General features: G+C 40.8%; 1 protein-coding gene across 1 annotated transcript in view; it reads right to left on the bottom strand.

Moving 5' to 3' along the window:
- LOC124612256 (xenotropic and polytropic retrovirus receptor 1) overlaps positions 1-26015 on the bottom strand; it is a 121499-nt gene extending 95484 nt beyond the window's left edge. Inside the window, exons 1-2 of the mRNA XM_047140342.1 lie at positions 25701-26015; positions 25422-25575 (exon numbers count right to left, since the gene is read on the bottom strand). Of these exons, the coding sequence (XP_046996298.1) occupies positions 25422-25575; positions 25701-25769 (223 nt within the window). The 5' untranslated portion in view covers positions 25770-26015. The remainder of the gene's footprint in view (positions 1-25421; positions 25576-25700) is intronic.
- Between the last annotated feature and the right edge of the window lie 232 nt (positions 26016-26247).

The raw sequence follows: 26247 nt of genomic DNA, 5'->3' as shown, positions 1-26247 counted from the left end.
TAGCTACATATAAAGAATACTGAAGCTGCACAAAAAAGTAATCAGAAACAATGTTCAGCACATCCAAAGTATTCATACTGCCCATTACTTAAAAACCTTGAATTTTAAAAATTCCACTTCCTATAGGTCTATGAGCCAATCATCTCCTTTTACAGCAAATAAGACTTATTCTGAAAATCATTGTGATCATTTATAAAGTACAGGAAATAATGAATTTCATGCTTCTTGTTCAATGGTGAAAATGCCCAGACTGAAAGACAAAACATTGTGAAAAGGAAACTAGGTGCACTGGAAAAAAGCTAAATATTAACCTGATACTTTTACTAGTTGGTGGAAGGGTTCATGAAGAACAAACCGTTAATTTAAACTGGATGTCACTGATCATTAGCTTTGTGTAGGTGTGAATGTCCAGAATCTCCTCCAAAAGCCCTGGATCAATTTCAACCAAATTTAACAAAGAAACAGCAAGTCTCACGAGTATCAGTACTGTGGTGTTTATAACCTCCTAGCTCCAATAGGAGAATATGTGTCGAGATCCAGGTGAAAATGAGTTTTTATAGCCCCTGTCATATAGGTTACCCTGCATGACAGGCATTTTGTTTGGGAACAGAATATGCTGGCGAATCAACTTGCTTTGCAGGGCAACCTACATACCAGGGGCAAGAAATGGTTTTCCAGGCCCCGACATGTAGGCTGCCCTGCGTGACAGGCAGTTGTGTGGTAGTAGTATTGGTCTTCCTTTACATGGTGACTTGTATGTCAGGGACAAAGAAGTGATTTTCAACCACCTGATGTGTAGCCTGCCTAGCAGCAGAGGTGTGTTATGGGAGCACATCAGCCTATTGTTGAGCTGTATCACAGGGGCTACAAGTGCTGATGAGTGTGGCCGGGGACGGATTAAGATGGATAGAGGACGGGGTGTACAGGGCAATGGGGAGGAGGAAATAGACAGAGAGAGGGGAGGATGGGGGGATTCATGAGGATGGTGGAAGGTGTAGAGGGGACGGCAGAGATGGAAAGAGTGAGGGGAAGTACGATGCAGTCAGAGAGAGGGGGAGGAAGATATGGCCAGAGAGGTGGTGCGGAAATGAAGAGACAGAGAGAGTGGGGAGAAGGAAATAGGAGTTACAGGTGGACGCAAAGAGGTACACACAGAGAGTGTGACGGGGGGGGGGGGGAAGTATATTCAATACATGTGTCAAATGCATACGCAGGTGAAGCTGTGGGGAAAAGGCTAGTTCTGTAAATATAATTTATTTCTCAGGCGAAAACCTGCTAACTATAGAATACTGCTCCCCTTATTAGCCACAATTTTATATTAACAGAGTATATTACTCATTTTGATGTATCTCCTCTAATCTTTGTAGGATTTAAAATTTAATATACCAGGCAATGTGTGTAGAAAATCCTATGGTCTTTATTGACCTTCTGTGAGTGACTAAGGAGCTGCTTGGAAATTAATAGCAGGACTATATGATGACTGACCATACATCACAGTAAATAGTGACACGAGTCCCCCTGGAAGATTCTGTCAATTTAATCAGTGAGAAATTCGGGGCAGAACTGACACTTTTTCAGGCATGTGTTACTATTGATATATTCTGTCTTTAATGGCCAATACTACGAGCAGACCGACAGAGTGGCCATGGGGAGACCTCTCTCTCCAGTGGTAGTCAACCTATTGAAGGAGAGTTTCGAAGAAGTAGCCCTGAAACTGCCAAACTGAATCCTGTATGTTTCTTCCAATGTGTGTCGACAACGCATTTGTAATCTGGCCAGGTAGGAATCAACTAAAAATATTTCTACAATATCTAAACTCATCCATAATAGCATACAGTTCACTATGGAAATTGAGAAAGATGGAAAATACCCTTTCTTGATGTCCTGGTGCAGTGCAGGTCAGATGGCTTGCTAGCTCACAGTGTGTACTCTAATGCCACACACATTGACCTGTATCTCTATGGTGCTTCGATCTGCCACCATCTGGGTCAGCTAAACAGAGTGTTGAACACCTTGATACACAGAGCACATACGATCTTGGATGAACAGAACCTATCAACGGAACTCAAACACCTGCAGACTGTGTTCTGCAAGAAAGATACAGCAACCCCCAAATACAAAGGACCTTCCAAAACAGAAATGCAGTAGGTATCAAGATGAAAAAGAGATGGATGAATAGAAAGAATGCCTGCCATTTTTACCTTTTGCAGGCATTGTGCTGTCCAAAGTAGGGAGGCTACTGAGGCGCCACACGATCGACACAGGCTTCTGACCAGTGGCTAAGATGCATGTCTTATTAGGAACGATGAAAGACTATGTCGGTCTCAAGAAAGTGGGCATATACGAAATTCTATGTGGCTGTGGCAAATCCTATATTGGCCAACAGTTCATACAGTGGAAGATTGATGCAAAGAACACCAACACTAAACACGCCTAGGCCAACCAAGCCAATCTGCTCAAGCAGAACTTTGCCTAAACACTGCACACACATCAAACTATGACTAAACAAAAGTACTGGCCTTCACAAATAACTACTGAGTCTGCATCTTCAAAGAGGCCACAGAAATTTGCCTAACAGACAACCTCGTCAATAAGGACACTGGTTACCAACTCAGTGAGGCCTGGAACCAGCATTAAGCTCTACCAAGGAGCAATGGTGCAAGGGGACACGAGATCATTACGCCATGGCCCCCGAAGAGACACAGCGGGTCCACCACCAACACCTACTGCAGCTTCCGCTTCCCCTATCACCGGACACGCAACATGCCATTGGCTCACAGAATCATTCCTAGATCTGCGAGGAATATATACTAATGGCAGAGAGCAGACAGACCACTGCATCAGCATCACTTGATGATGGAGGAATAGTTATTCACTGTAATATCATGGCCATGATGATAGTATCTGGCTGGACACCCAAGAACCCTTTAAAACAGTATACATGCCGGGAAAGCCTCAAATCACCTACTACTGTTCTGTTTTCTGATAATTCAGGATATGAAACTTCCTGGCAGATTAAAACTGTGTGCCCGATCAAGACTCGAACTCGGGACCTTTGCCTTTCGCGGGCAAGTGCTCTACCATATGAGCTACCGAAGCACGACTCACGCCCAGTACTCACAGCTTTACTTCTGCCAGTATCTCATCTCCCACCTTCCAAACTTTACAGAAGCTCTCCTGCGAACCTTGCAGAACTAGCACTCCTGAAAGAAAGGATTTGCGGAGACATGGCTTAGCCACAGCCTAGGGGATGTTTCCAGAATGAGATTTTCACTCTGCAGCGGAGTGTGCGCTGATATGAAACTTCCTGGCAGATTAAAACTGTGTGGCCAACCGAGACTCGAACTCGGGACCTTTGCCTTTCACGGGCAAGTGCTCTACCATCTGAGCTACCGAAGCATGACTCACGCCCGGTACTCACAGCTTTACTTCTGCCAGTATCTCGTCTCCCACCCTCCAAACATCCCCCAGGCTGTGGCTAAGCCATGTCTCCGCAATATCCTTTCTTTCAGGAGTGCTAGTTCTGCAAGGTTCGCAGGAGAGCTTCTGTAAAGTTTGGAAGGTGGGAGACGAGATACTGGCAGAAGTAAAGCTGTGAGTACCGGGCATGAGTTGTGCTTCGGTAGCTCAGATGGTAGAGCACTTGCCCGCGAAAGGCAAAGGTCCCGAGTTCGAGTCTTGGTCGGTCACACAGTTTTAATCTGCCAGGAAGTTTCATATCAGTGCACACTCCGCTGCAGAGTGAAAATCTCATTCTGGAAACATCCCCCAGGCTGTGGCTAAGCCATGTCTCCGCAGTATCCTTTCTTTCAGGAGTGCTAGTTCTGCAAGGTTCGCAGGAGAGCTTCTGTACAGTTTGGAAGGTGGGAGACGAGATACTGGCAGAAGTAAAGCTGTGAGTACCTGGTGTGAGTCGTGCTTTGGTAGCTCAGATGGTAGAGCACTTGCCTGCGAAAGGCAAAGGCCCCGAGTTTGAGTCTCGGTCGGGCACACAGTTTTAATCTGCCAGGAAGTTTCATATCAGCGCACACTCCGCTGCAGAGTGAAAATCTCATTCTGGAATTCAGGATATGGTTTTAAGCCTTCTCTTATATACTTTGTGCCATTCCCTCTCACTGATAGATTTGGTCTTAAACTTACACCAGACAGATTCTTTGCACAGGAACATTTGCAAATATTCATTACAATGGTTGCATCAGTATGTTGTTTCTGTATAAACGTACACTTTTTAATTATATTTTTCAGGATGATGCAAAAGATAGAGTAAACATTGTAGGCTGTAGTTTGGTTCTGCATAAATTACATACTTTCAGCTCCTGGAGATTTTCCCTTTGTGATACACCTGTCTCTCCATGTTACACTCTGGGTAGCAATTAATGGATGCTTGTTGGAATAAACATAGTATCCTCAGCTTGTGTGTGAGCAAACTACGTACCCTACAAGCAGCACAACAAGACCAATGTGTTGAGCACTTTAATTCTGGTGCATAGAAGCATCTCATAATTTTGAAGAAATGGCATCACAATACGTAGAAGTAAGCAACTTTATCATATTCACAATGAACCAATGAACTAAAAGTAGATACAAGTATGACAAAGTAGCCACATTTTTATTTTGACTGCTTGAATGGACATAACTGTTTCCACAAGAAGTATGCTGTTACAAAGATGCTTTACAAGCTTTACAGTTATTTTGCAATTCTTCTAGCTCCTATTTACAGAAGGGACACACTCCAAATTTTTTCCTGACTCTGAAATAATGAATGTATTCACTGCAAGCACTTTTCACAATGCTGACATGAGTATTACATGGCGACTGCAAACACTTCTTTAGAAACCTGTTCTGATCATTAAAAATTACTGATGCAAAGCAGCACACAGCAGAAGGATGAGGGGACACTATATGTGTCATTATCGGAGCAAGAAAAAAATTAACAGGGCCAGATGACCTGGGTAAAGACTATGATAAAGCACTTGAAAATTGTTTTCACATAGAATCTCTTGTGTTTTATTCACTGGACGTTCAGGTTCATTGTGTTGGTGAAAGACCACATGTGCAACCTGTTCTGGCCATTTTTCTTACCATGCTATAAGGAGCTTGTTTTTCAAAATATCATAGTGGCTTACATCTGTCACCACACTGCACTTGACAGTGGGTAAGGATTACACCACTGTTGTTCCAAAACACACGTCATAATTTTTACAGTACTGGCATTTACCCACATTTGTTTTGATTTCAGTGAGTTTAGGCATTTCACATTTCAGGACTGAAAAATTACATCCATGACTCATTCAATGTCCCAATTGTTCATTCCTTCACCACGTGCCAACATCACCTACAGAACTGACACACAGCCTTTAGGTCCCTCACCAGCTTTTGTAGCACTCATCTGGAGGACATTTGCGGGAAAAAACAAGGTAGGTATAAAAATGATAAAAAATAGTGTTCAAATGCATTTTATTAATTATATAATTAAACTGTGCAAGATATTAGCTAAGATAGTTTTTGAAAATTCTCTAAGACACACCATGCAGAAGAAAATGCCACTGTTCTTCATCTTTCATCAAATAGTAATTGAAGTTTTGGGTTTATCTTACTTTCCATTCAACTGTTTTATTATTTTAACTTTTAAATAACATTGATTATTCACACATAAATTACAATTAGTTTTTATAATTTCTTCACTTGTCTAGTTGTGCTTGCAGTTACTTACTGCTGGAGTTATTTCAGGTGGACATGATGTTCTTTAAGTAATTTTTTAAGAATTCGAGATGAATTTGAAATTTTTTGAATAGAAACAAAATGCCATTATCTTTGCTCCAATAAATTATCAACTTGTTTTGTAGGTTTTACATATCTGTAATCAAAATTCTCTTTGTTTTTTCTTTAAACACTTTTTTCAACCATTTTGTTTTGTACATTGAAAAATGAAAATGTTGACTGCTCTGTGTCGAGATCCAACAGACAGTATAGCATTTGAGAAAGTCTCTCATCTGTAAATTCTTTATAATATTCCTACATTTAACACATTATTTTAACAGTTTTAGGTCTTGCTTGCGTGTCACAGTTTCAGGGGTGCTAAATCATATTTTTACATAGATATTGATTATAAATATACAAATGCCTTCCATATGTACTTCTCTGAATCAATTAATGAAAACTTATCCTGAAATATACATTTTGAGACAATAACTGATCTTCAAATGGCTCTGAGCACTATTGGACTTAACTTCTGAGGTCATCAGACCCCTAGAACTTAGAACTACTTAAACCTAACTAACCTAAGGACATCACACACATCCATGCCCAAGGCAGGATTCGAACCTGTGACCGTAGCGGTCGCGTGGGTCCAGACTGTAGCGCCTAGAACCGCTCGGCCACTCCGGCCAGCATAATTGATCTAAGTTGTAGCTATTATTATGGGCACTGTGTCTATTTCAATATGAACAACAAATTATGACTAGCACTAATCTATTAATACTTACAGTAGTGGTGATTATAGATTACTTTTGTGTGTGTGTGTATTAGGAAGAAAAACAGTGACTCATAAAAAAGCCAGTGGTCTCTTCTTTACAACACTCAAATGCTGTTTTGTACAATGTTTCAAACAGAGCACAATCAGCTTTCTGTATGGTGACCAAGTCAAGGACACTTTAATACAACCATTAGAATGATGATGAATTTAAATTCCATAGTCCAGATGTTCTCATAAATTGTAAAAGTAGTGGCTAATGAGGTAATCTTTTATTTATTTATTTATTTATTTTTAATATCTAGTGATTTTAAATTTCCTGCATGATGTCTACCAGCAACAACATTAGAATTCTGCTACAGAGTGTGATGATTACTGAAATATTGTCTTTATTATTAGACAACTGTATTATTTGTAATAGTCTCAGTACTAATAATAATAGCTACAATCTAGGTCATTTACAGAAGCAGTGTCCAATGGCTGCTTCCGATTTTTAATCCATAACCTGACTCACTCCAAATCCCTGAGAGCTTTCCTTCATTTTGGGATTTACATAATATGATGGAAGAATGTATAAATTAACATGTCAACTGTATAAGCACTATTTGACCTGCAGAAAATTTTATCTAGACAAGGTATAACCTCAAACTCCATTATTTTCCCTTCTGTTTTGAAAAGAAATTGAAATAAATTTCAGAAATTTGGTAATCCTGACATGCAAGTTTGTTTTGTTTTGTTTTAGGGTGCAAAAACAACTAGGGCCATATGTGCCCATGTCAGAACTGTAGAACACAAAGATGAAGAGAGGAGTTAAAAATGACTACACATTAATCCCGATCAATGGAAGAGAAGACAGCTAAAAACAGACGTGGAGAAAGGTCTACAAAATATGCCACAGAGAAATGGAGGTCCTGAACTAAAACTTAAATGGCCCTTACCATATTGCTATGACAGATAAAAAGTAAAATGCGGTCGACAGCCTGCACGTCGTTTGCTAAAACGGCCAATAACTCAGATGGCAAACACAACCGAGAACATTAGTGGTTAAAAAAAGGGCTTTCCACCAGGAAATGGCAGACTGTCAAAGGTTTAGTGCAATGAGTACAAAGTGGTGGGGGAGCACCACTTAACAAATGGCGATGGGTAAAAAGACAGTGCCCAATACAGAACCTAGCTAAAATGATCTTCTCAAGGTGAGAGGGCCGAGAGGATGTCATCCCAGCTGCTGGGAGAGGAATAACAACCCAGAGCTTGTCCCCATACAGGGAGAACCTTACAGACAGCAACACAGAGCTCATCAGTGGGAATGTAAGAACTAGCAGGCTGAGGTACAAGGACTGCAGCTTTGCCAGCAGCGTCAGCAGCCTCGTTTCCTATCAGACTGATGTGACGAGAAACCCACATAAACTTCACAGTGGTTTCATCAATAGTGAGCAAGTGACAGCTATCCTGGACCCGTTGCACTAAGATAAGGGCAGTGTACAGCACACAGAGCCTTTGAAGGACATAGAGAGAGTTGGAGCAGATGACGCAATTGAAAAGCCTGCGTTTCTGGACGTACTGCTTGGCCTGATACAGGGCGAAGAGCTCTGCTGTAAATACTGAGTGTGTGCAGGAAGCCAATACTGAAAAACATTGGTGCCAATGATGAAGGCACATGCAACACCACAGTCAGTCTAAGAACCATCACTGGACACAAAGGTACTGCCGTAAAGTTCTGTGCAAAGGTCATGAAACTGAAGACGACAGAGTGAGGCTGGAGTAGTGTCCTGAGGAAGTGAATGAAGGCCATGGTGAACAAGGACCACCGCATAAAGCCAAGGTGGTGAAGGGTTTACACTCACTGGGAAAGTTGCAGGTAGTGTTAAGTTAAGCTGCGGGAGCAAGCGTCGAAAGCAAACTCCAGGAGATAACAGAAGAGGGACGCGCTTCATACTGGCGATCAAAGGAGTTATTAATGATGGAGGCATAGGATGAGTGGTCATGCATGGCAGACAAGCAGCTTGCATATCTGCTGGGGAGAAAGTTATGGCGATAGGACAGCAGTAGTCGGTAGTTCGGCAGCTTCTGCATACAGACTCTCAAGCGGGCTAGTGTAAAAGGCACAAGTGGCCAAATGGGTGCCATAATGATAGGTAGTATTGAGACGGCGTAAGAGGGATGGACATGCACATGCATAAACAAAACACCGATAGTCTAGTTTCGAGAGGACAAGGGACCGATACAAACAGATGAGGTTGGTTCGGTCTGCTCCCCAGGGCATCTAGGACATTGAGGTACCACATACAGCAGGCTGCCAGATAAGATGCACGAGAGGACCAAGAAAGTTTCCTATCAAACATAAGCCCCAGGAATGTTGCAGTTTCAACAAATGGTGCCAGAAATTCATACAAACAGTTTTGTCAGTGGAAAAACTAAAGCTGTTGTTGATGCTCCATGAGTAAAGATGATAGAGACATCACTGAAGACGGCGCTCAATGAGACAAGTTTGTGGAGAACTATAATAGATGGCAAAATTGTCAATGAAAAGGGAGCTGGAGATGCCTGGTGGGAGACAGGTCATTATAGGGTTGATGATGATAGCAAAGAGGACAACGATCAGGACAGAACGCTGAGGCACACCCATTTTCCTGGATAAATGTGTCCAACAAGGCAGAACCTGCATGTACCCTGAAAACTTGATCTTTTAAAAATTCCAGAATGAAACGGGGCATGCGGCCACAGAAGCACCATTTGTAGAGACTACGGAGGTTACCAGACCTCCAGCAGGTGTCGTAGGCTCAAAATCTAAAAACACAGCCACAGCTGGGATTTCTGCAGAAAGCCATTCATGACATGAGTGGACAAAGTGATGAGATGGTCAATTGCAGAACAGTACAAAATTCACAATGTGCAGTAGTTGGTAAATTGCAAGACTCAAGCCACCGTACCAGCCGGGCAAGAATTGCATGTTCTATCACCTTGAAAACACAGCTAATGAGAGAGATGGGGCAGTAGCTAGGAGGAAGGTGTTTGTCCGTACCAGACTTACATAGGGGTACGACAGTGGCTTCATGCCAGTGTCTGCGAAATGTGTATGAAGGGGAAAGTGCTTGCCCGCAAGAAATGGGTTTCGCAACATCTGAATGTGAACATCGTCCAGCCCTGGGGCAGAGGTCAGGGCAAAGTGAGAGCACGATCTAGCTACCACATAGTAAAGGCAGTGTGGTAGCACTCACTATTCTGAGAAGAGAAGGGTAGTGCCAAGCCGCCTCCACTCATTTCCGATGGAAGAAGGCAGGGTGATAGTGGGAGGAGCTCGAAATCTCACAAAACAGCAGCCCAAGGTGTTGTAGATAGAAATAGGATCCACTATGACAGTCTCATAATGTCAGGCCAAAAATTGGGGAATGGATCTTGATACCAGAGAGCTGTCAGGGGTTCGCCCACACAATGGAAGAGGGAGTGGAACTGTTAAAAGAACTAGTAAATGAAATCCACCTAGCTTTTTTGCCATCCAAAGAATGTGATGACACTGTGCACGCAACTGTTTATAATGAATGCAGTCAAAACGGACTGGGACAGAATTCTGGAGCTCTAAGTGGTCCTGAGCATGCAATTTTGTTTCCTGGAGACAGAGAACAAGCAGATGTCGTGATTCTAACAGTGGTCGTAAATCTTCTTTGTTTCATCACAGGCCATGAACGTTCCATTGAAGGGGAGTCATAACAAGGAAAGGGGAGGAGGGAAAAGATGAAGGGGTGTCACCTCGGCAGCTGCCAAGTGCCAGCCTTTAAAGACTCACTGCTACAGGGTGCAGAGGCTGGAGGATCCTGCCCCATGAGAGCTACATAGGTATCAGCATTCTCCCTCTGTCACTCTGTGGAGCCCAGCACAGAAAAGCGGTTGGTGGTGCGCACCGGTGACATTGGAGGTCAGCCAGGTGAGAGTATCACATGAAGCTATCTTCGAAGAGGCTCTCCTAGCTGGTGAAGGAACAGACTGTTTCCCTTTGTTTGACTTCTTGGAGTGTTTCCGATTGACAGAGGAAGACTCGGATGTTTGTTGGACGGAGGGATATCGGAAGTCTTTGCGGGAGTATTCCTTCTGTCCTTTCTGGCCTGCCGGTTGTGCAGCAGGTGACTTCGCCCCGGGAGGCAAATGTTTGGTGGTTGTTGCCCAGCAGGATGAGGAGATGGCAATGTTACCTTGACAATGGGTGATTTCACAACTGCAGTGCTGAATTTGAGGTCACATATCTGTGAGGCCATGTCCTTCATGAAGCAAGATGTAGCAAAACAGTACTGTTAGTGGCAGATGGTAGAATGCAGGCCTCCCCTCAGAGGGCAGCTCACCCACCTTAGGTGATTGTTCACACCTCAAGTCACACCTGCCGAATGCCTGAAAGAGGGACCAATCGACAATTTGGGAAGGTAGCAGCTCACGTAATCTCCCCATACCTGGGCCTGGCCTTTATCAGGGGGTATGTGCACCTGTCCACCCAGGGCTGGGTATTATGTGGTACCCAATCAACTGTTACGTGTCTAACATGTGGGCCAGCCTTCAGGAATGCAGAGGGAGGAAGAAGAAAAAGAGGAGTCTCAAACGCCGAAGTGTTGGAAGTATTGAAGAAGGTGAATGATGAAAGGAAAAAAGGAATGAAAAAACAGTCGTGAGACTGTTCTTATGTTAGCTACTGAAAATGCGGAAAACATTCCCAAAAAGACCCCAGACATGTTCCCCAAGGAATGGGAAAAGGAATAGCAAGAGGACAGACATGCAGCAAGGAAGGGAAAAGATGCTACAAAGGCTGGGGCCCCTATGGTAGCCAAGCACGAAGCTGCCAGCCAAAGTGCGGCAAGCCCCGCGGGAGCTGACAAGCAAGTAATTTCCAGCAGTTTACTTACACCATCTGCATCATTTCTCTGTATGTTGGTAATCCTTGTATGATGATCTTTTGGTGGTGCAGTGTGTGTAACAATAGCAATGAATACTGACCCCTACAACACCTCACATTCCTACCTTCTACATGCTCCCTAAAGTCCATAAACCCAGCCACCTGGGATGCCCCACTGTGGTGGTTACAGTGCACCCACTGAGAAAATCTATGCCCGCATAGACCAACACCTTCAAACCATTAACTGCAACCTATCCTCCTGTATAAAAGACACCAACTATTTTTTTTTCCACCAACTCTCCACAGTTCCTGTTCCTTTACCACATGGTGCCCCGCTCATCATTATTGATGTCACCCTTATTTATACCAACATCCATAATGCCCATGGCCTTACCACCATTGAACACTACCTTTCCCAATGCCCAACGCCTTTCAAACCTACAACCTCCTTCCTGGTCATCTTAATCAACTATATTTTCACTTCACAATTACTTCACCTTTGAAGACATCAGCTACAAACAAATTCATGGTATTGTTCCGTCATCTTTCGGGCGTGCACTTTAGCGACAATTCTTCTTGCGATATTTCGGCTGGAAACCTCCCAGCCATCTTCAAGGCGAGTCGGAGACCGAGTTCATAGCGTTTGTGTGTGCCTATTTATACAGAGAGTCACGTGATACAAAGCTGCTGAGGATTGAAAGTGCATACGTCAAAGATATCAAAGTCGCCACTACTGCGCTAGTCATAGATAAGATGTATTTAGCAAAGATAAACATATAGCACAGAGTGCAAAAAAAATAGTGCTGCTGCGAATCCACCATGCTTGTAAATAAATAATTAATCTTTAAAAGTGGTAACATCTGTCGGAAGTGAAGATGCACAATTTCTTTCCGAACGAAAGTGTGAAATAAGAGGTTTCCAAGCATTGTCAAGATGAAATCCTTCGTCATGGTTTAGCAGGTTGTTGGCCAGTTGTATTTCTACAGCTTCCTTAACAACTGAGTCCCAGAAAGATGAAGCAGTAGTTAAAATCTTAACATCTTTATAATCCATGGCATGGCCAGTAGAAATGCAATATTCGGCAACTGCTGATTTGTTGGACTGAAGAAGACGTGTGTACTGCTGGTGTTCGATGCATCGTTCCTGTACAGTGCGCGTGGTTTGCCCTATGTAACGTTTGCCACACTCACAAGGGATTTCACAAACTCCCACCTTTCGCAAGAGCAGATCATCCTTAACGAATCCCAACAAGGCTGCAGTCTTAGCTGGTGGGCGGAATATCACATCCACTTCTAGCAATTTTAGAAGAAACATTACCCACGTATGGGAGAAAGGCTGTAGATTTCACTTCCCTTTCCACTTCCTCATCCTTTTCCTGTGATTTTTTCACAGTTTTTATTTGCAGGGCTTTCTTAATCTGCTGTTGCGAATAGCCATTTCTCCTAAAAACTGCCTCCAGGTGTACAAGCTCATCCTGCAGGCTGTCAACATCAGACACTACATGAGCCCTGTGGACCAAAGTTTTCAGAACACTCATAATTTGCGACGGATGGTGGCAGCTAGATGCCTGCAAATACAGGTCTGTGTGTGTGGGCTTACAGTATACGCAATGACCCAGGGATCCATTTTCTTTCCGGTGAACCAGCACATCCAGAAACGGTAAACAGCCATTCTTCTCTTGCTCCATAGTGAACTTGATGTTTCCGTGAATGGAATTGAGGTGTTCCAAAACCTCTATCAGTTCCATTCACAGAAACATCAAGTTCACTATGGAGCGAGAGAAGAATGGCTGTTTACTGTTTCTGGATGTGCTGGTTCGCTGGAAAGAAGATGGATCCCTAGATCATTGCGTATACCGTAAGCCGACACACACAGACCTGTATTTGCAGGCGTCTAGCTGCCACCATCCGTCGCAAATTATGAGTGTTCTGAAAACTTTGGTCCACAGGGCTCATGTAGTGTTTGATGTTGACAGCCTGCAGGATGAGCTTGTACACCTGGAGGCAGTTTTTAGGAGAAATGGCTATTCGCAACAGCAGATTAAGAAAGCCCTGCAAATAAAAACTGCGGAAAAATCACAGGGAAAGGATGAGGAAGTGGAAAGGGAAGTGAAATCTACAGCCTTTCTCCCAAACGTGGGTAATGTTTCTTCTAAAATCGCTAGAATCTTGAAGAAACATAAAGTGGATGTGATATTCCGCCCACCAGCTAAGACTGCAGCCTTGTTGGGATCCGTTAAGGATGATCTGCTCTTGCGAAAGGTGGGAGTTTATGAAATCCCTTGTGAATGTGGCAAACGTTACATAGGGCAAACCACGCGCACTGTACAGGAACGATGCGTCGAACACCGGCAGTACACGCGTCTTCTTCAGTCCAACAAATCAGAAGTTGCCGAACATTGCATTTCTACTGGCCTTGCCATGGATTATAAAGATGTTAAGATTTTAACTACTGCTTCATCTTTCTGGGACTCAGTTGTTAAGGAAGCTGTAGAAATACAACTAGCCGACAACCTGCTAAACCGCGACGAAGGATTTCATCTTGACAATGCTTGGAAACCTCTTATTTCACACCTTCGTTCGGAAAGAAATTGTGCATCTTCACTTCCGACAGATGTTACCACTTTTAAAGATTAATTATTTATTTACAAGCACGGTGGATTCGCAGCAGCACTACCTTTTTTTTTTTTTTTTTTTTTTTTTTTTTTTTGCACTCTGCGCTTATATGTTTATCTTTGCTATATACATCTTATCTATGACTAGCGCAGTAGTGGCGACTTTGATATCTTTGACGCATGCGCTTTCAATCCTCAGCAGCTTTGTATCATGTGACTCTCCGTATAAATAGGCACGCGCAAACGCTATGAACTCAGTCTCCAACTCGCCTTGAAGATGGCTGGGAGGTTTCCAGCCGAAATATCGCAAGAAGAATTGTCGCTGTCCCGAGTGCACGCCCGAAAGATGATGGAACATTATGTCCGCCGGGAAAACTTCAAGAATCTCAAATTCATGGTATGCCAATGGAGACCTGCATGGTACCATCCCAAGCCAAAATATTCTAGAGACATCTAGAAGAATCCTTCCTAACCACTCAGAATCTCTGACCCCTCACCTAGTTCTGGCTGACTGATGAACTACTTAGTGATCTGGATCAAAGGTGAGGAAACCTTACCCACATCCCTTCAGAACCTCAAAACCTCCTCCCCCATTCGCTTCACCTGGTCCTTCTCAACCAGACACGCTACCTTCCTCGACGTAGACCTCCACCTCAAAGATGGTTACATCAGACCCTTCTTCCATATCAAACCTACCAACCACCAATAATACCTTCCCTTTGACAGCTGCCACACATCCCATACCAAGAAGTCCCTTCCCTATAGCCTAGCCAACCATGGCCTTCGCATCAGTAATGGCAAGCAGTCCATATCCAAATATACCAAAGGTCTTAGTGAGGACTTCATGGATCAAAAGTACCCTCCCAACCTTGTACAGAAACAGATCTTCCATGCCTTATCTCTCCCGTCATCCACCGCCTCCCAAAGGCCCACCATTCAGCCACAAAGGAGCAATCCCCTCATGCCTCAGTACCACCCAGGACAGGAGCAACTGACTCTCATTGTCCACCAGGGTTCTGACTACCTCTCATGATGTCATGAAATGAGGAATATCCTACCAACTATGCTTCCCACCCCTCCCACAATGGTATGCCACCACCCACCCATTGGCAGCTCATGAGGATACAATCTGGGTGTTCACAAATTTTTTGATTCAGATAAAAACAAAGTATGAAATTAATAGCGTCTGCTGTACAATAGTTATGTTCATCAACATATTTATACAATTACAGCCATTGCCAAAACTAATAACAACAGTAATAATAATAGTAATAATAATAATAATACCCGTGGAGGCCCGGGAAAAGAATAGGCCTCCGGTATGTTCTGCCAGTCGTAAAAGGCGACGAAAAGAACTAACCACTACTAGGGCTAACCCCCCTTTTAGTGTGATTACTTGGTTCAGGACAGAACTAAAGAAGCCTCGGACAAGCGCCGTCATGGTCGGGGACGACGCTTGAACCCTATGCCCGCCCACAATGGTAACGACACTGCTAGCCAACTGGAAAATGATTTAAATCCAAATAGAGGTGTTTTGCAGGATATGCTTCCTGCAACCACCCTAGAAGGAAAACAAAGACAGAGGATGAGATGGTCAGATGAAGTTAATCGACACCTCATGTTCTGTTATTACCAAGCAACAAACCTAGGAACCAACACAACTGGATACAGATCACAAGTATACACAACATTTATTACCAGATACCCAGAATTAAAATTTTTAACAGAACAACGACTAGCTGATCAGATCCGTGTAATAATAAAAAATATCAGGATACCCCAGTCAGAATTAGAAAACATCAAACAACAAGTACAACAAATACTGGAACAAAATAATGTGCAATCAGAAGAAGAAGAAAATATAGTAATGGACTCAAACATCCCAGAGCAAACAAACAAAGAACAACACGCACCAATTAAACAATCAGAGGAAAACGAAATCTTAAGACAGCCGCCAGAACAAGCACAAATAGAACACGAAGTGACACAGATGTTAGATATAGAAGAAAAATTTCAGCTAACATATATACAATACAAAGACACAAATACAGACATTAGACCATTCTTGCATAGACCACCAAATAACCCACAAGTCGAAACAACAATAAAAACTATCAACACAATCATACACAACAAAATAAATGAAAACACAACTATGGAAGAGTTACAACTACTGGTTTATATAGGAGCACTCACTACACTAAATATACACACTAGGCAGAGATCAGAACCAACCAACACACAGAAGAAACCCACAAAACCAGCATGGCAACACAGGCTACAGATCAAAATAGAAAAACTGAGAAAAGACATCGGACAGCTAACACAATTTATAAGAAATTAAATCTCGGAAAAAAAACGAAAAAGGTTAGGTAAAATCTCACAACAAGAAGCGACAGAGCAATTAGACGAAAAGAAGCAGAAATTACAAGCATTAGCCAAACGACTCAGAAGATACAAAAAAAGTGAAAATAGAAGGAAACAAAACCAAACATTCAACACAAACCAAAAGAAATTTTACCAGACAATAGATAACACACACATTAAAATAAACAATCCACCAAACATAACAGACATGGAACACTTCTGGAGCAACATATGGTCAAACCCGGTACAACATAACAGGCATGCACGGTGGATACAAGCGGAAACAGACACATACAAGATGATACCACAAATGCCTGAAGTGATAATTTTGCAACATGAAGTCACCCAAGCAATTAATTCTACTCACAATTGGAAAGCCCCTGGAAATGATAAAATAGCAAATTTCTGGTTAAAGAAGTTCACCTCAACACATTCACATCTAACTAAATTATTTAACAGTTACATTGCAGACCCATACACATTCCCTGATACACTCACACACGGAATAACATATCTGAAACCTAAAGATCAAGCAGACACAGCGAACCCAGCTAAATATCGCCCCATAACATGCCTACCAACAATATACAAAATATTAACTTCAGTCATTAAACAGAAATTAATGACACATACAACACAGAACAAAATTATAAATGAAGAACAAAAAGGCTGTTGCAAAGGAGCACGAGGATGTAAAGAGCAACTGATAATAGATGCAGAGGTGACATATCAAGCTAAAACTAAACAAAGGTCGCTACACTACGCATACATTGATTACAAAAAGCCTTTGATAGTGTACCCCACTCATGGTTACTACAGATATTGGAAATATACAAAGTAGATCCTAAATTGATACAGTTTCTAAACATAGTAATGAAAAACTGGAAAACCACACTTAATATTCAAACAAATTCAGATAACATCACATCACAGCCAATACAGATTAAGCGTGGAATATACCAAGGAGACTCATTAAGTCCTTTCTGGTTCTGTCTTGCTCTGAACTCACTATCCAACATGCTAAATAATACAAATTATGGATATAATATTACTGGAACATACCCACACAAAATCACACATTTGCTATACATGGATGATCTAAAACTACTGGCAGCAACCAAACAACAACTCAACCAATTACTAAAGATAACAGAAGTATTCAGCAATGATATAAATATGGCTTTTGGAACAGACAAATGTAAGAAAAATAGCATAGTCAAGGGAAAACACACTAAACAAGAAGATTACATAGTGAATAACCACAGTGACTCCATAGAAGCGATGGAAAAAACAGATGCCTATAAATATCTAGGATACAGACAAAAAATAGGAATAGATAATACAAATATTAAAGAAGAACTAAAAGAAAAATATAGACAAAGGCTAACAAAAATACTGAAAACAGAATTGACAGCAAGAAACAAGACAAAAGCTATAAATACTTACGCTATACCAATATTGACCTACTCATTTGGAGTAGTGAAATGGAGTAACACAGACCTAGAAGCACTCAATACACTTACACGTTCACAATGCCACAAATATAGAATACATCACATACATTCAGCAACAGAAAGATTCACATTAAGCAGAAAGGAAGGAGGAAGGGGATTCATCGACATAAAAAACCTACATTATGGACAGGTAGACAATTTAAGAAAATTCTTTCTAGAACGAGCAGAAACTAGCAAAATACACAAAGCAATCACTCATATAAATACATCGGCTACACCACTGCAATTTCATAACCACCTTTATAACCCTTTAGATCACGTAACATCAACAGATACGAAGAAAGTAAATTGGAAAAAGAAAACACTACATGGCAAGCACCCGTATCATCTAACACAGCCACACATCGATCAAGACGCATCCAACACATGGCTAAGAAAAGGCAATATATACAGTGAGACGGAAGGATTCATGATTGCAATACAGGATCAAACAATAAACACCAGATATTACAGTAAGCATATTATTAAAGATCCCAGTACCACAACAGATAAATGCAGACTTTGCAAACAACAAATAGAAACAGTAGATCACATCACAAGCGGGTGTACAATACTAGCAAATACAGAATACCCCAGAAGACAATGTAGCAAAAGTAATACATCAACAGCTTGCCTTACAACATAAACTTATAAAACAACACGTTCCCACATACAAGTATGCACCACAAAATGTACTGGAGAATGATGAATACAAATTATACTGGAACAGAACCATTACAACAGATAAAACAACACCACATAACAAACCTGACATCATACTCACCAATAAAAAGAAGAAATTAACACAACTAATCGAAATATCCATACCCAATACAACAAATATACAAAAGAAAACAGGAGAAAAAATTGAAAAATACATCCAACTGGCTGAGGAAGTCAAGGACATGTGGCATCAGAATAAAGTTGACATTATACCAATTATACTATCAACTACAGGAGTCATCACACAATATCCACCAGTACATCAATACAATACAGCTACATCCAAACTTATATATACAATTACAGAAATCTGTAATTATTGATACATGTTCAATTACCCGAAAGTTCCTAAATGCAATATAACATATACCGTACAGTTAAAAGGAAGTGACGCTTGATCAAGGTCCGCGTCACGTCCCATTTTTAACCAGACTTAACGTCTGAGAAAGTAAAGAAATAATAATAATAATAATAATCACAATTTTCTGAAAAAAGAAGAAATTGTTTTTGTGGATCTTTGTTGTTTTGTACATATTTAATTAAAGAATGAAATAATATTTACGCTTTCACTACTCTGCATTTTGCATTTTTGTGTAAGTGGGAGTTTTTGTGCATTTTTATTTAATTTTTTTGGCCAATGTACAAGATACCTAACATGTGTATTAGTTAATGAATTAACTGCTGGGGTGAAAATTAGACATTCTTAAGTTACCACACAAAAACTTACGCTTATTGTACACTACTTTGTTAAATGTTCACATGTAGTCATTCTTATTTGATTTCATAGTAAATGGATCTGGTCTGGGAGGCCCTAGTTCCTTCATGGCTTACTTTTTCTGATAATTTTTCTGGTAATTTTCTTTTCTGTTAGCATTTAAAACAGATTCAACAGAGCTCATGTTGACACTGCACACAAAAGCCAATTCAAGCACAGTAAACCAAAACTCTCCAAACACACTCCACATTTGTGGAAATGATTAAATTCAAGTAGTACTGTATATCAACATGGCCACTTGATTACAAATATAAACGAGGCACAGAGAGTCATAAGGCCTAAAAGCACATGACTGTCAATCCCACATTTGAGTTATATCAGAGAAACCAGTGAGACAGATTTTTACGAATGTTCATATACACAGTGTGGGCCTTCAGCACAGATAAACTTGATTCACAGTAAAATCAACAGATGGCAGACACATGAATAAATGCTACTGTCTCACAATTGGCAATGATGTGCTTTATAGTTCTCAGCACCCCAAATGGATTATTGTATGATGAAATACAATACTTAATATATTATATCTCATTCACAATCCCAGAAAATAGGTTTTCCTATCAATATAACTATAACATATATTGACGTTTGATCTAATTTCACTATATATAGAGTGAATTGGTATACCTGAGGAGTATGCTACCATCTAGCAGGATTTATGTCTAGCAAATGGGGATAAAAACCTGTTGCAGTGTGCTACCATCTGGCGGCATTCATGTAAACTTGTTATTTAGTGGTAAGGGCTAGATGTGCACACTGTGAATCGTGCCTATTTTGTGTCAAAACTGTACATATTTTACCCATAAGGCAATTACGTCACGCTAGTTGTGCGTGTGCCAAACCTCCTTAAAACATGCACAACTGAAGGTGTGCTCAAGACTCTGGCACCAAGCTTCACAATGTAGCACAACATGGTAAATTTAGGGTAATGTATTTCAGACTACCTCATCTACATTACATTTAACAGCATTCAAAGAAAAATAACCAATAAATCCACGGTGTGTGTGTGTGTGTGTGTGTGTGTGTGTGTGTGTGTGTGTTTGTGTGTGTGTGTGTGAGAGAGAGAGAGAGAGAGAGAGAGAGAGAGAGAGAGAGAGAGAGAGAGAGAGAGAGAGAGAGACATGGAGCAAATTGTGTGGAAATCCAAGAATATTGTACAATAGGGATCAATAAAACGTGGCAGTGCAGGTAGACGCTGACCTCACAGTAGAATAGGATGGAGTCTGCTCCATCTGGCCAACCCAATTTCCGTTTTCCTAAATCATTTCAGGCAAATGCCAGGATGCTTCCTTAATGAAGGCCACAGCTGAGCACCTCTCCATCCCCACAAGGGCATACTTATATATTCTATGTGGATGAATAATTTGAACTATTTATATTTATTGCATTACGACGACAAATCCTATATCACTCTAAGATTATACCCAGATGATTAAATAACTTAACAGAAAAATGTCAGCAAATCCAAGAACAGAGATTATATATTTATTATAAGTACTAAATTATTATATCTGTAGATTCTTCATCTGTATGCATATGCTATGGTCGTGTCATTCTTTGCTGATACATATTTCCAGAATTCAGAAGAAATTGTATAAATTGCATATTCCGATGACTCAAGACTATTCCTCTTAAGGATTAAGTCCTGGCTGGAGAACAGATCAGCACAGGACAGCCAACAGCTGGATTGCATGGTGTCTTAGATGCCACCACTGACAAGGGTCGATACAAGTTCAGAAATTCTTCCACATTTATGTAACAGTCTTCCTTAAACTTGTGAAAAGATGGTTACCTTTGTAGCATGAATAATGGACAGGAAGTCAGGAATGTGTATGCTGACATGGTATCGCAACAGTGAGAATCAGGATTATGCAGAGCGAGCACAAATTTGAATGAATTCGACATTGATCATGGCCGGCAATGTGAGTGCATAGTAGCAAATGTCCACGTTAATACATGTATTCAGAACAAAATGTGACTTGCTAAGTCTTATCATTCAATGGAGATTGGTGCTGTATTGATGGTAAACTGTCAATATAACTGAGTCAACAAGTTGAAACTATATTTTTTTATGACACAAACATTATTCTCATGTTGTCAAAAAATATCCAAAGGTTTTTCAGTCACCATAACCACTAAGAGCATTCTTCTAATACACATATTGACAACAAAAGGTAGGAATTCCACACAGTGCCACCTGTTGTCACAATTGACACCGAAAAGACACCAACGATGAGATCCTCAAGCTGCAAATACCCACAAAATAACTGTCCAGTGTCCAGTGAGATTACTTCGAATACATGAGCTTCTACAGAAGAAATAGTTAACGACAATGGACTTAACTTTCACAAGTGTTCTTTAGGTTACCTTCAGTCACACCCTAGTAGTTCACTGTCTGTAGTTCAATATCTAATATAAAAGTGATCTGTTACTGATACTTTTGGAAAAGCTTGTCAACTGGGGCACCTTGTACTATAACTGTAGGCCCACATTTGTGGCTGTAATCACTCAGGATCTGGAATCAAAGTACCGGCATTGTGGCTTCTGAGAGAAGTGTAAGCACATTCAAGAGAGGTGACAGTAACCCTACAGTCTTTATAGTGGCAGCAGACTCTGCATGGAGGAGGAAAGACAATGCAGATAGCTCGTGGCTGTGTGGGTGGGAGGCAACAGTCCAAGCCAGAAAGTGAGTGGAGGCCATAAAACACTCAAGCGGGTGATGCATCAATGACAGGGTGGTGCTGGCCAGTTTGCAGATGTGTTATCACTTACTAGGAACATGAAAGGGAAGCAATGCAAAGGAACACAAATTCATTACTTGATCGCTTCAATTCATAGCACTCAGTAGTTAGTCCACAGTGCAGCCCACTGCAAATGTCACGGTCAATTGGACAAGCGTTGGTCTCTTGGCTGATCTTGGTTCACACCAAACTGCAGTTTGGAATGAATAATTAAGAGGGCAGATGTGGAGGAGAGGGGAAAGTGTCATCCTACACTAGAATCAGTACATCCAAAAGCAATTCTCTCACCTTCACCGCGCTGAATTACATTATGGACAAATGTTTTCCAAATCTTAACATCTCCCTGAATTCTGATTCACGAAAATTACATCATCTTACACATCAGAATCTCGGGATTCTTATATGTGAAGTTAGAACCTAGTAACTATTTGGTTTTGTTCAAGAATAATATTAGTGTGTGTCAGTCAGTGCAACAGTAAACAAGTGCTCTGAACACATTGGCATACAACAACCTCCAGTTCTCACTAATATCAAAGGAATTCTGGAGCTATACTGCTCCCAGCTGCAGTGTGTAAGATGACAAGGCTGCCAGACAGTGATGACAGCTGTGTGCAGCAGTAGGAGTTCTAGTTTAGTGTGAAGTAAATGAGTTGGAGTGAGTCAGGCAGTCCTAAGACACAGTAAACTTGGGTCAACAGAAGCGTCCGATCTCACGCGTCAGCTTTGACCTGTGACGTAAGGGTGTTGTCGTTTGTGACGTCATGACGGCGCTGAGTTTGGTTTGTGAGTGTGGCGTGTTTGTAGATGTCGTCTTGTTGTGGTTTGTTGTGATCTCTGGTGGTATGTTGAGGGTTTCCATTTGTGTGGTGTAATGGGCTCAGTTTGCTTTTGCTCATTATCCATAAAAGAGTGTCGGCTATGTTTGTAGTGGAATTCGTTTCAGTGAGTTAACGATTTTGTGTGAAGGTTAATTTAGTGTTGTTCGCTGTACATCGTGTGGTAATTTTAGTAAAATTAATCGGTTGTCTTTTTTTCTTCAGGAACGGATATCACGGATGAAATTAACAGTGCACAGGTCTAGGGAAGTGTTCGATCCCAATGTGTGGCTGTGTTGTTGATATTGGTATCTGGAGATGTTTTTGAGCTATATAGGCCAAGGGAAGTGATCCTAATTTATGGGATCGGGAGCTGCTGTTAAGCTATATAGGTCAAGGGAAGTGTCCTATTCCAGATGATATTGTGTTTAGTTTTGTGATGTCTGTTTTTCTCGTCGTTCTGTATGGGGGTGGGTGTCTAAAGTTGTTTATATTTAGTTTGTCCCCACCCAAAAACACCCCATTTCCTGCGCTTGTCCCGTTAGTGTCATTAGGCTTTTTGTGGAAAGTGTGTGTGTGTTTTTCGACGTATTTTCGTCCTCAATGTGTACGTACCGACTTTATATGCGCCATATTACAATCGTGGTTTATGGTTGTTTCCACCATATTTGTGACATCATGGGTCAAAGCAGACAGGCAGGATCGGATGCTTCCGTAATTCCATAAACTTTCCCAACACAAAGTAAACAGGCCATGGGCAATGATTATTTCTTCTGATAACGTGGACGAAGCAATACATAGTGTTGCTTTTTTAAAAAAAGCAAATGTAACTGTGTTCTAGAATAGCTACAGAAAACCAAAGTACTTATGTACAGTCAATCGACATTCATTCATGTTTTATACAGTCAGTATGATGAACACTATGGAAATTACTACAGCTTGAGTAATGTGATTTTGCAAAAAAAGCTAATCCACCAAATCACTCAACACCATTATGCTACGAGGTCATGTGATGTGTTTAATGAAAGACAGTCTCACAAAGTAACAGTTTCAATACGATGGTATTAATAGCACACAATACGAATTTTAATCAAGTACACTCAAATTACAATTGTATATGTATTTTAAAGACAGCATAAGGTAACTACACATCTTTATTATCCCATGCATCCAAAATGTACATATTAAATTTTTGACTTACGAAATACATAAGCTTTTATAAAATAGTAATAAAGACTGAAGAAATTCAAAACTGGCACATGCTACATACATTCTGAGAGCACCACCATGGAAAACAAAAATCGACATCTAATAACAAAGGTTTTTACTGTCTTAAATTATAAGCACACTTTGGTGTGTTACACTGACTTAACTTATTCATGAACTGGGAGGAGGGGGAAGGGTTGTTTCATACAATGTCTAGTGTCAACAGATAATCTCAATTTTGTTCTCACTGTTAATAAAGTTATCTCAAGTGTAATCTGATGTGCCCAACCTCCAATTATCCTTCTGCAGATTTTCACAATAGTGACAGCAAAACAAAGATGTGGGTCTCTAGCAGTGACATAGCTGTTTTCCCACACGACTGTTTTTATGTGCCTATCAAACTGCTTTGTAATAGACTGTGGCCAAAATTTTCAAAGATTAGTGTGGACACCATTTGCTAAAGCAATTTTAAAACACAAATAACATGCACAACAGTTTCACATTAAAAACCATTCCTGAAGCAGCAAAAAATTACAAACTACAAATTCAGAATCTAAGCATAACTAAGTGACTTACTAATCATTAGCAGAATGAGGAACTCTCACTAAAATCACTTCTGGCATACTTATAAGATTTCCCAATACACAGGCAAAATTTTAAAACATTTGCACTATAGTTGACCACTGTCAGGTAAACCCTTGTTATAGTAGTATACAACACACAGTTAAAATTTTACACAATGAAACTGGTCTGCACAATCCATCACTAATAAGTTTCTCACCATAGGAGATAGCCTGATCTTAAGAACTTGTGATCTGTTCTGTCTCTTAAGGGTGACAGCCTCCTTATATGTGGCTGTTATGTATTCACCTCAGAATAATTTTTATGACAATTTGTTGTTTTGTGCTCAAACCAACCAGTTTCCATCACTGATGCACGGACCTTCTTCCAAAAATGTGGTTAGAATATTCGAGGGGACGGTACTTTTGCCACAACAACCCATTTGCATGCCCATGGATTTTATCAGCAGAAAATTTTGTAGAACCATAAAACATTCAGGAGTACAATGGAGGTGGCCACATAATATATTTACTCTTAGTCTGTATTGCAGTACTGATTCAGTCATTTCACATAATCTGCACCAGTATACATATCGCATTCACGCAACTGGACCTGCAACTTCTATTCAATAACTATCATCTTGGTATAAAGGGGGAGAAGAGGTGGGCAGGAGGGGAAAGAAGGGCCTGCAAATACACCATTTCCCAAACGAAAACAAAATGGTTCGGCATATGCAGCAACATGCAATAGTCTGCTTTTAAACAACAGTAATGCTTACCGGAATAAAAAGTGTTTATCTTCGCTAATTCTTTATCACAGTAGTGGAAAAATTGTTCATCAAATTTTGCGAAATAGCGAGATAACACCTCCGGTTCAACAAGTTCTGCTGAAGGTGCTTGCTCCACAGCAGCATAAAGCATTGCTTTCATTTCCTGCAATGCAATGAAAGGAACGGGTCACATATAAAGAGTATCGCCACTACTTGAAAGAACATGCAATCTACATCACAAATTCCATGATATGACAGTGGGGAAAAAGCAAATGGTTTACAAATTACCTCGTAATTAATATACTGTTTTCTCCACTCGGGAGTAATATGAGCACTCAAATGTTCAGTAAACTTCATTTTGCTGCCACCGTCTAACAGCTCTACAAACAATACACAACCCCTAACCTACAATCTCATTAGGCCTTATTTTATTTTACACCGAACACGGGAAGCGCATGCGGAACGTAATGTGTGGAAGCGCTCATTACGACAACATGAGCCACGAAAATTAGAAATTATGTCATGACAACCTCAAAATATCTTACAACACTACATCTCGCTTCCCACCAGCCCGTCAGCTTCGGGCAAAGCAGGCATTACACTACCGCCTGACATTTATTAACACCTCTCGAACCAGAGATTCTTTCATCATGATGACAACTGACACTATAGCTTCCTCAAAAAACATAAATTACTTGTTAATAACACGAACAAAAGTCAGAAACAAAATATATCTGAGAGTAACCAAAAAAATCATTTAATAAATAAAAACTGGATTCTAAAGAAAGAAATGCGCTCCAATCAGAGCCCCATCGTTATGAGTAATGCTAAGAGC

Source organism: Schistocerca americana, chromosome 1 (genome assembly GCF_021461395.2).
Source record: "Schistocerca americana isolate TAMUIC-IGC-003095 chromosome 1, iqSchAmer2.1, whole genome shotgun sequence".
In the NCBI taxonomy this organism is placed as follows: Eukaryota; Metazoa; Arthropoda; class Insecta; order Orthoptera; family Acrididae; genus Schistocerca; species Schistocerca americana.
The sequence above is the reverse complement of the archived record's forward strand: the minus strand, read 5'-3'. Positions and strand labels throughout refer to the sequence as shown.